Here is a 10470-nt window from a genome sequence, read left to right as displayed (position 1 = left end):
TTCCCTGCTCAGTGGGAAGCTTCCTTTTCCCTCTACCTCTGCCTCTCCTCCTGCTTGTGTTCTCTCTCTCTCTCTCTCTGACAAATAGATAAAATCTTTAAAAAGAGAGAGAAAGAGAAAAAAAGACAGATGGACTCAGCTGTCCACACCTTCAGGGCGTCCCTGTCATCCTTTTAGAAAGTAAGGTAGTATGAAGACAGTTCCCGCCCAGTGAGAATGTACCCAGGGAATTAAAGATCAACAAGCCAGCAAGGAGTCTGGACCTGCACCAAGAAAGGCCTTCCACTGTGCCCACAGCCAAGATTGGAAGGTTCTGGTGAGCTCTCAGCTGTCTCTGGCTGCATAGGCAGCCTGGGGCCTGTTAGCGGGCTTGCAGGGCTGGGAGAGGTGAGCGTCCCCGGGGGCTGGCTGGGCTTGACCCCAGAAGTCATCCTCAAGGCCAGATCCATCTAAAAGCCATCCACTGTTAGCTAAGCTTTTTGAAATAATGAAGTGGTGGAGTAGCTAGTTACAGAAGACAGATATTTCCTGCGGAGGCTGTCTCCACCTTCATTTCGAGGGCTGGGTCACCCACTGTCCTGTGACCACCAGCAGATGTCAAGGTGGAGATGGAGTAAGGGACCCGCAGTGTCTGGGAAGGTTGCAGCTGAAGGCGATTCTCAGCCGCCTCCAGTCCCCCAGCCCTTAGAGAGGCCCCTGAGGGGTGTTGAACTGGGGCCTTAGGGTGACCCCCAGTCATCTCTGAGTCCTGGTGTTTGGCGCTTTGTGCATGCCTCCTTCTAAGTGCAGGGAGACCCTGTGCTTTCTTTTCATGGAGAGACTGTGACAAGACTAAGGGGACAGAGTTCAGGCCCAGGAGGATGGCACGTTCTAGGACTCTCAGCACACTGGAAAGACACTCCGGCCTTGAAGAGGCAAACTGCCCAGTTGTGGACTATTGGAGGGACACGGGGCTCTCCATCCTGTTCCCACAAGAATGAGCTCTGCCTACAGTCTGGGGGATCATGGAAGCAAACCACCTTCCAGAGGAGCCTCTGATGAGACCGCAGCCCCGGCCTCCCCATGCAGGGAGTATCCTGGGGCCTCTTCTGGGGAGGACTTCCAGGGGGATCTTCCTGGGGTTCATCCTTATGGAGGGACATTCTCCAAGGAGGTGGGTAGACTTCCTCCAGGAGAGACGTCCCTCTGAGGGGACTTCCTGTAGGAGGACACCCCTGCAAAAAGGGATATTCTGGAGACAGGAGCCTCCCAGCCGGTGGGCATCCTCCCGGGGGGACAATCTTCCGGGGGAGGCTTCCTCGGCGGAATACTGTTCTGGGGGGCATTCTGGGGACTGATTCTCTGGGATGAGCATCCGCAAGGGACATCCCCTGCATCTAGAGAAGTCCTCTAGACTGGGGGCGCTCCAGCCGGCATCCCGGGAGGAGTGTTCTCAGAGAGGACTTTGGGGGAAATTCTGTCGGTCGAGGTGGCCAGGCGGGAATACTGCGGGGAGGGGGGTATTCCGGGAGGGATTCTCCCGAGGGAAGACATTCGCTACGGACAACCTCGGGGAGAAATCCTTGGGGGAGGGGGCATTCTCCCAGGGGGAAGGGATATTGTGGGGGGATCCTGCGGGGAGACCCCGGGTGGGGAGCATCCTCCCGGGAGACATGGCCGCGGGGTTGGGGGGCTGCCCTGGGAGGACTCTCAGCGGGGAAGGACGGACGTTCGCGGCGAGGGATGCTCTCGGAGCCGGGACCTCCTTCCGGCAGGCGGCGGCGGCGGCGGCCCCGCCCCGGCCCGCCCCCCGGCCCCGGCCCGCCCCCGCGCTTCCTCCCTCGCTCACTTTCGCTTCCGCCGGAGCGCGGGACCCGCCGCCGCCGGAGCATGGACGACCCGGACTGCGACTCGACCTGGGAGGAGGACGAGGAGGAGGACGGCGAGGGCCCGAGCGCAGGAGGCGACGAGGATGGCGAGGCCGGCGCCCCGGGGGACGCGGACGCGGAGGACGAGGACGAGGAGGACGCGCGGGCGGCGCGGCCCGGAGCGCTCCAGGTGCAGCCCCGACGCGCGCTGGGGTCCCCACGCCCCCGGGCAGGCCTGCCCGGCCGCCGCGAGGTGGGGACGAGGCCCTGCTCCGGGCAAGCCGTCCTCCCTGGAGATCCGGCCTGGGGCCTAGCTCTCCCTCCAGCTGTCGCCCTCTCCCCCGCCCACAGCCCCCTCGTGCCTCCCTCAAGACCCCCGGACACCCTGAGATCTGCCCGGACCTGCGCCCCCAGCTCTGGCCCAGCCAGGGGACATTGCTGGGAGATCCAGGGCCACCCTCGGATCTGTGTGCCCGGAGCCGAATTGTGCGCTGACACTTCCTCAAGGGGATGCCCTGAGCGCATTCTTGACTCCCCTCTGTGTCACCTCCCACCTCCAGGCCCTAGGCTCCATCCTCCTGATAGATCCTCTGTGCAGCAGCTCCCCTGCTTTGCCAGCCTCCCTGCCTCTTGGTGCTCCCGGCTTCTGCCCCACCTGCTCCCCGCCAGCCCGCCCCACCCCCATCCCCACCATTGCTCTGGGGGTGCAGCGCCCACCTACGGGGAGCCTCCCGCCTCCTTGGAGGTGGCCTTGGAGGCTACACGAGGTGGCCTGGCTGAGCCAGGCCTGCCCCGGACGCTCTGGGTTACTGGTGGTGACCAGCGGCCGCTTACACTTAAGTGCTGGTTGTCCTTACCAGCTGTCCCTTTTGTTACTACTGATTACTTGTGACCAGCAGTTGCTTTTGTCCCCACTGATTATTTGTCATTACCATGGTGACTTTTGTTGCCACTGGTTACTCCGTATCATTGTCAGTTACTTTTGTTGCCATTGATTTTCTCTGGTTACCACTGGTTACTTTTTTGTTACTAGTGTTACTCTTCCTTATCACCGGCGAGGATTCGCTGGACAGCACATCCTTCCCCGTGTAAGGACAGTGGTTCCAGCTGGGGTCCCAGGTGTTATGGGGGACATAGCGCGACAGGGGTCACTTCTGGAGGACAGCGTATTCTCGTGTCTGATTTCTAGCCTGCAGGCTCTCCAGGTCGGGTTTTCCCACTGGCACTTGAGAGCTCTGGCTCTTGGGTGGCTCTCTCTGTTGGGGAGTGGTCAGTGAGAGGGACCCGAGGGGTCCTGGACCTGCCAAGTAGCCCAGGAGTCTGAGCATATCTGTGGTGCTTGGGGCAGGCATGCGGTTCTTGAGGAAAAGGGCTGGGCCGTGGTCAGGGTCACTGGGCTGGAGTCAGAGGGCAGGAATCGGGCTCTTTTCCTGGGCCAGATGCACACTTGGACTTGCACACACGGCCCTTGCTATAGTCTCATGGGCATGGCTCCTAAAGCAGTGCTCCAGCACCCCGACCATCCCGTGATGTGCCCACAGTCCTCTGCCATCTACCGCTTCTGTCCCTCCTCAGGTCCTAATCCTCTCCCCTTCCCCCAAGCCCCCACCCCCACCCCATAGCACACCCCAGCTGCCCCAGACTGAGCCCTAGTATGGCTGTTTGGTGCTTTGCCCCGGGCTGTGTCGTCTGCGCACCTGTGGGGCTGGCCCTCTTGCACTGACCCGGGGAGGCGCCTGGCTGGCCCCAGGGAGGAAGAGAAAAGGAAACTGCTGGTGGGCGGGGCCAGCTTCTGCTGAGTTTTGCTTTCTCTGCTGGCCCTTGGCAGGTAGGCAAGAATATCAGCTTGCCCTGGTCTATAAATCGTGGATGGAGGCACCTCCTGATCCTTGCTGGGGCTCAGAACCACTTGGAGGATCTTGGGGAGTTGGGATGGGGTCAGAGCCAAGGGACACAGTGGTAGGCCTGGCCTCCTAATCCCCTTCCAGTGCTCTTCTGCTCCTTCCAGGATCTGGGACCCAGGTATTTCCTGGCTCGAGTGGTCCCCTCTTGTCATGCCCAGAAGCTTTATCTGTCGGCCCTTTCTCCTCCCCAGCATCCGTGGGACCACAAGCCACCCTCAGCCTTGCTCATGCCTCCCACCCTCTAACAGGATGGGTCAAGCAGTGTTGCCCTGGAGTCCTGGTCGCCAGTTCCCTTCTATCCTTCCCAGGACCCCGGGGTGCTTGGCCTGCAGTTATAGGGGCCGTAGCTGTTGGAGGGCAACGAGGAGCTTCCGTATCTTGCCGAGGGGGCTCCCCCACAGGACTGGAGGACAGGAGACACAGGGTCTGGTCTATGAGCTCCGGGCTTGGGCAGAGACAGGACTGGTTCCCCGGGCCTCCGTCATTCATCTCTTTGTCAGACAAGTGTTTGGGACCCCTCCCAGAGCCGTAGGCTGTGAGACCACTGCCTCTGGGGACACAGCCTGGTGACAACTTTGAGCACAATGCAAAGAGGAAGCAATGGGGTAGATCCCGGGGGAAGTCCTAAGACTGGGGTCCAAGCGGAGGTAACCAGCGGATATGGGAGCAGGAGGTGAAGTTAGAAATGGGAGGGAGGGGGCTGTGTCCCAAGAATGTGCTGGTCAGCTGGGGCGTCCCAAGAGCTGGGGCAGGCAGCAGCGGCCGAGCAGAGGACAGACCTTGCTCCGTGCTCTCCTGTCCTCTCTGGTCTTGTTGATAGCCAACAGGTCCTTGCTGCCCTTACTATAATGGGGCTCGCTAGGGGTGGGTCCTGCCTACTGGTGGGTCTCCCACGGGGGTCTGAGCCCCTCTCCTCTCTTCCCAGGCCAGGATGCTGGGGTCCCGGAACTGGCGAGCCATGCGGGACACACGCAGGTACCGGCACAACTACCCGGTAGGTAACAGCTGTCCGGGGCGCACCCCCCACCTCGCCAGCCCCCCTCAGCTCGGAGTCCTCCCACCCTCCACCTGGAGAAAGCCGTGTGGACCATGTGTCCTGTCAGCACCTCTTCTTGGACGAAGTCCCACGTTCCACCTGGGACAGCTGCTCCTTCCCCTCATCCTGGGGTGACGGGGATAGCGGGCCGGCCTTCTGAGCCTCCACACCCTGGCCTTTAAAACACGGGACCAGTGCCAGCCAGCAGCACATCCACAAGGTCCTGCGTGCTGGGGCCTGTGCTGGTGGCGTTCCTGTCACCCTCATCCATGCCCTCTGCACCCTGAGTTTCAGGCAAGCCCTGAGCTGCCTCGGATGGGGAAGGGGGTTAGATGATGGGGACCTGCCAGCCCTGGGCCGCAGTGGCGACAGGGGAAGGTGGTGGTCAGAGGGAGCTGCTGTCCTCACCTGCGGGTATGTGGGGTCCTCGCCAGCCCTCAGCATGTCAGAGGTTTGTGGGCCCCAGAGCAGATGCCCCCTGCCCCTGCCAGGAGTGTTCTAGTGTGAGGGACCCTTGGAGGCAGCCTGTGTCTGGAGATGTTCCGACGGGCACCTTTCTCTGGCTCTTCAGGACTTGATAGAACGGGATGGCAACGGTGACATGCCAAACCTGAGTTTCTACAGAAACGAGATCCGGTTCCTGCCCAACGGTGCGCACTTGCCGGGCGGCCCGCGTCTCTGTCCCAGCCGGGGTGTCCGGGCCATCTCCCCTCCACTGGCTGCCCCTGCTCCCGCTCCCGGGGTCCCTGCTGGTGGGCCCCAGGTTTTCGGCCAGCTGCACGGCGCACCCTGGAGGCCGCTGAGGGGACGCCCAGGCCGCAGTCCACAGCCTGTTCTCTGTGCAGGGCCAGGCAGTGAATAAGGCTGGCTTCCCAGACGCCCTCAGTGGGGCGGCCTTAGTGGGAAACCTGCATGCGTACGCTAACAAAGAAGAATCATTGTTATGTTTTCAAATGGTTGGAAAAAACGTAAGATGGAATAATATTCTGTACTGTGAAAGCTACACGGAATTCAGGGATCAGGTTCTGTGAGATGTGCCAGGACCCACCCACTCGCCCATGCTCTGTCTGTGGCTGCCTCCTCCCACAGTGCCCACAGGACCTGTGGCCTCAAGCGTTCACTGTCTGGCCCTTTGCAGAAACAGCAGCTGCCCTGCCCGAGGCCAGGCTACGGGGTGGGGCTCTGCTGCACACCCCGTTTGAGGTCAGATTCCAGCCCACAGGCCATGGCTTGGTGGGGGCAGTGAGGCCACCTTTCTGCAAAGATAGGTGTGGAGCTGGAACCCCCATGTCCTTCTCCCAAGGGGCCTCCTGGGCTCTCCTGCCCCCAGGCCCAGTGTGGTACTCTCACCCGGGTCCACACTCAGCGAGCAGTGGAGGTCCCACTCTAAATGGCAAAGAAATCAAGGGCTTTGGTTGGGGGAGTTGGTCACATGAGACGTATACAAGCTTCGGAGCCCCAAGGTCCTCAAGGGGGGTGGTGGCTTCCAGCAGCTGTGCACTGACTTGTCCCCATGGGGCCCCCAGGCTGTTTCATTGAAGACATTCTTCAGAACTGGAGGGAGGACTATGACCTCCTGGAAGAGAATCACTCCTACATCCAGTGGTGAGTGGGCGGGGCCAGAGGGGGCGGGGCTTATGGAGCAGGTGCCCTTGCCTTTCCCCGTGCTCCCTTTGCACGCTTTCCCGGTGCTGCACCACTGCTGTCCTGCAGTTTGTGTGTCCAGCAGCTGTGCAGAGCCTTTGAAGCTGGGAGCTGAACACAGATGTAGGGGACAGGCAGAGTGCCACGCAGACTGGGTCCCCAGTCCCAAAAGGCCCCGTGGCCCTGCAGAGCCCCTCGGATGCTCAGGGGAGGCAGGGTTCTAACAGTGGCCTGGGTTGATCCTTGTCAGCATGGCAGCCTTGGGGACCCTTGACATTGCCCCCCAAATCTGTGCATTTGAAGATGGCATGGTTGGGGCCTCTCCTGGGCATACAGCATTGTGGGGAACAGCTCTGCAATATTAATGACAAGACAGAAAGAAGAACGTAAGAATAAAGAGGAGGGGTGCATGGCCTGCTGTCAGTTGAGCGTCCCACTCTTGGTTTTGGCTCAGGTCAGGATCTCAGGGTCATGAGATCAACTCCCCAGTTGAGCTCTGTGCTCAGCAGGGAGTCTGCTTGAGGATTTTCTGCCGCTTCCCCTGCACGCTCTTGCTCCCTTCTCTCTCTAAAAATAACTAAATCTTTAAGCGAATAAAGAGGACAGCCTGGAGCGCCCTGCTGAGCGTGCGCGCTGAGCCTCCCACGGGCCACACTGCCCCTGCCCCATACCCTGGTCCAGAACAGTCTCCCCTCCCCCACCCGACCCTCCTGCCCTCGCCCCCTGGCTGTGACTCGTGAGAGCCCACCACACGGGTTCCTTGAACCCTGAGAGGCTGGCGAGCACCTGGCCCATGGCGGGGAGCCCGTGTTTGCCGCAATGGGACCCGTGCCGCACCCTCTCCCACAGGCTCTTCCCTCTGCGCGAACCAGGAGTGAACTGGCACGCCAAGCCCCTCACGCTGCGGGAGATTGAGGTGAGCGATGCGGGCTGGGAAGCTGCCCTGCCCTGCGAGCCTCTTCCATCCACGGTTCACGGTTCCTTGCCTCTGCCCCCTGCCGCTTCCCACAGGCGTCTAGAGAAATCTGATTCTCTTCAGCCCTTTGCCTCAAGTCAGGGAGCCCAGGGCCAGGGCTGAGAGCAGAGTCCTGGTGATGGGGGCTTGGTCACGCCTGGTTTGGGCTGGCGCAGGACACCTGGAGAGATGGCAGGGTCTGGGGAGCAGAGGAGACTGTGTGTCTCCTGCCATATGCTCCACCCTGGGAGCCCCCCAAGCTGTCCTGGCGGCTGGCAGGATTCCTCTGGGAGCTGGGGCAGATGCCTCTGGCCCCAGTGAGACCTCTAGCAGCTAGAAGAAAACTCACATTCAGAATTCTCGTCTGAGTCCAGGCCTGTAGATGAACTGGGGCCTGAGGGAGGCGTCAGCCAGCTCACTGCGCCTGCAATGGCCCCTGAGCTCCCGCTGGCCTGCGGCGGGTGGGTGTTCCAGGCATTTAAAAGCTCCGAGGAGGTCAGGGAGCGGTTTGTCCAGGCCTACGAGCTCATGCTGGGGTTCTACGGGATCCAGCTGGAGGACCGGGACACCGGACAAGTTCGCCGAGCACAGAACTACCAGAAGCGCTTCCAGAACCTTAACCGGTAAGCACCGGCCCTCGCTCCACCCCAAGTGAGGGGGATGGGGCTGTGCTAGGTTCCCGGCAGGTGTAGGGGAGCACTTTGGGGGAGGAGGGACTGCAGGGGTGCTCGAGCAAGTACCTAAGGCTCTGAGCACCGTCCTTGTTTGCACTGCACGGTGGGGGTGGTCCCAACACTGGGGGTGTGAGAACCGAGAGAAAGTCGTGCCAGTCAGTTTCCTTACCTGCGCCCCCACCGTCCACCTGGGTGTGGGTCGGGCTGCCCACCGTTCCATCAGCCTTGCAAGGACGGGACCCCTCACCCCTGCCGAGAAGCGCTGGGTGGGGAGCGAGCAAGCTCCCCTACTGGTGGGTAGCAGGCCTCTGGGCCAGGCCCCGTGCTCTAGAGGGTCCCGCGCGGCTCTCGTGCAGCCGCGCGCCCAGGGCTGGGGGGCAGGGAGGGACGGTTCCGCGGGGCCAAGGGGACAGCAGCCTTCTGGAAAATACATCGCAGCCCCCACCAGCACCATCCGGGCCCCCAGGCCATTTTCTCTAGGGCGGGGAGGGAGGGGTGGTGAGAGGGTGGGGCGGAGACCGCCGGGGGCCGGCCGGGAGGAGGAGGACAGTCCTGGCCCCCCGCCAGCGCCCCTCCGCTTGCCCCCACCCCCGCCCCAGGCACAGCCACAACAACCTGCGCATCACGCGCATCCTCAAGTCCCTGGGCGAGCTGGGCCTGGAGCGCTACCAGGAGCCGCTGGCGCGCTTCTTCCTGGAGGAGACGCTGGTGCGCGGGGAGCTGCCGGCCGTGCGCCAGAGCGCGCTGGACTACTTCGTGTTCTCCGTGCGCTGCGCGCGCCAGCGCCGCCGGCTGCTGCGCTTCGCCTGGGAGCACTTCCGGCCGCGGCGCAAGTTCGTCTGGGGGCCGCACGACAAGCTGCGCCGGCTGCGGCCGGCCGAGGGCGCGGGGAGCCCCGGGGACCCCCCGCGCCAGGCCGGCGCCTCGGGACGGACCTGCGGGCCGGGGCGGGCCGAGGGCGGGGACGGCGCGGCCGCGGGTGCCCCGTCGCCGCCCGGCGGCGCTCTGGCGAGGGACCAGGAAGGGGAGGCGGGGGGCCGCGGGGAGGAGGACCCGGCGCCCGCGAGCCCCAAGGAGAGCAAGAAGAGGAAGTTGGAGGCCAGCCGGAGGGAACAGGCCCCGGGGGAGCCGGGCGCCCAGAGCGCCTCGGACGTGGAGAAGATTGCCCTGAACCTGGAGGGCTGCGCCCTCAGCCAGAGCAGCCTCGGCGGGGGGTCCCAGGAATTGGGCAGCCAGGCCCCTGGGGAGGCCGAGCAGCCCGGGCAACAGGACGCCGGGGCCAAGGTGGCGGAGGAGGTGAGGAAGAGAAGGAAGGTGGATCAGGGCCCTGGGGACGGTGCCTCGGCGGGTGGCGATGGTGGGGACAGTGGGACCAAGAGGCCAGTCCCTGCCAGGCATGGCGCTGTGCCAGGTTGCCCTGAGGCCCAAGAGGGTGAGAATGGAGTGGAGGAGGCAGTAGGCTGGGCAGGGCTGGAGCCCGCTGCCCCTGGGAGCTCAGCCACCGCAGGACCATGGCTAGATAAGGAAGCTGAGGTGGGGCCTTAGACCAAACCCAGAAACCCTTAAGGGAAGCGGGTGCCCGTGGGCATCCCGGCCGGGCCACAGGTCTGGGGAGCCCCGTTGCCATCTGTTCTCAGCACCATGCAGTCCTGGCCTCTCCCTGATCGTCACTATAGTGGCCACCGCAGCTGCTGGAAAGCCAGGACTTTGAAATCCTGACCTCGAACTCCCCTCCTGCTGCCTCCTCTGTGCCCTGCCCTCTACCCGTCTTTGTAAATTGGCCTTGGGGGGGGGGGTGTCATTTTCTTAGTCTGGTGCAGAGGCTTTTTCTGAATAAACTCATTTGACTTTGAGCGTTTGAACGTGGCCAGTGGGGCTGTGGGTGGCCGGAGTCTGGGAAGGGGGCTAGTTTGACCGGTGGTGCTGCTCCTTGGGCTTCTGCCCCTTGGGGGCAAAGTGGCCTAGCCCAGCTGTGGCCCACTTGGCCATGGTGAGCACCCGTGGAAACAGCCATGTGCAGTCCCCTGGACAGATGCGTCCGTCCTAGGCACCATGACCACACTGCCTCCTGGGCCCTCTGGAGCTGGGCGCTTGGTCCCATGGCTGCCTCTTGTCACTGGTGTAGGAGAGGATCTGGGACTCGTGCGGTCCCTTGGGTGGGCTGAGCAGGAGGAGCAACAGTTTGACAGGACCCTGGGTCTGGACGAGATCTTTGCCTACCCTGGTCTGGGGTGTACTGTGGTGCCTCAGGGCCAGCTCCCCAGCGTTCCCTGTGGCTCTGTTTCCTCCGTCCCTACCCTGGCAGTCCTACCTACCACACCAGGACCCCCTTGACCCCTCTGACTGGCAGGGGCGGAGTGCACCTCCCTGTCCTCAAGGACCAGTGGGCTCTGGGCTTTGTCCCCCTGGG

The 10470-nt window shown here is 62.9% G+C and overlaps 1 protein-coding gene across 2 annotated transcripts; it reads left to right on the top strand.

Annotated features, from left to right (window-relative positions):
* Positions 1 to 1848: 1848 nt before the first annotated feature.
* On the top strand, positions 1849 to 9852 carry LOC111141839 (opioid growth factor receptor). 2 transcript variants are annotated; one of them, XM_022494675.1, is made up of 7 exons: positions 1849 to 2037; positions 4677 to 4745; positions 5359 to 5437; positions 6314 to 6392; positions 7281 to 7347; positions 7939 to 8009; positions 8660 to 9852. In XM_022494675.1, exons 1-7 carry the CDS (start codon positions 1870 to 1872, stop codon positions 9603 to 9605), a joined length of 1479 nt encoding a protein of 492 aa, XP_022350383.1. In that variant the 5' UTR covers positions 1849 to 1869; the 3' UTR covers positions 9606 to 9852. The 2 variants fall into 2 exon arrangements, with proteins under 2 accessions (XP_022350383.1, XP_022350382.1); XM_022494674.1 differs by having other exon boundaries at positions 7861 to 8009.
* Positions 9853 to 10470: the final 618 nt, after the last annotated feature.

Source organism: Enhydra lutris, unplaced genomic scaffold (genome assembly GCF_002288905.1).
Source record: "Enhydra lutris kenyoni isolate GAN:26980312 unplaced genomic scaffold, ASM228890v2 scaffoldscaffold6, whole genome shotgun sequence".
Taxonomy (NCBI): Eukaryota; Metazoa; Chordata; class Mammalia; order Carnivora; family Mustelidae; genus Enhydra; species Enhydra lutris.
The sequence above is the reverse complement of the archived record's forward strand: the minus strand, read 5'-3'. Positions and strand labels throughout refer to the sequence as shown.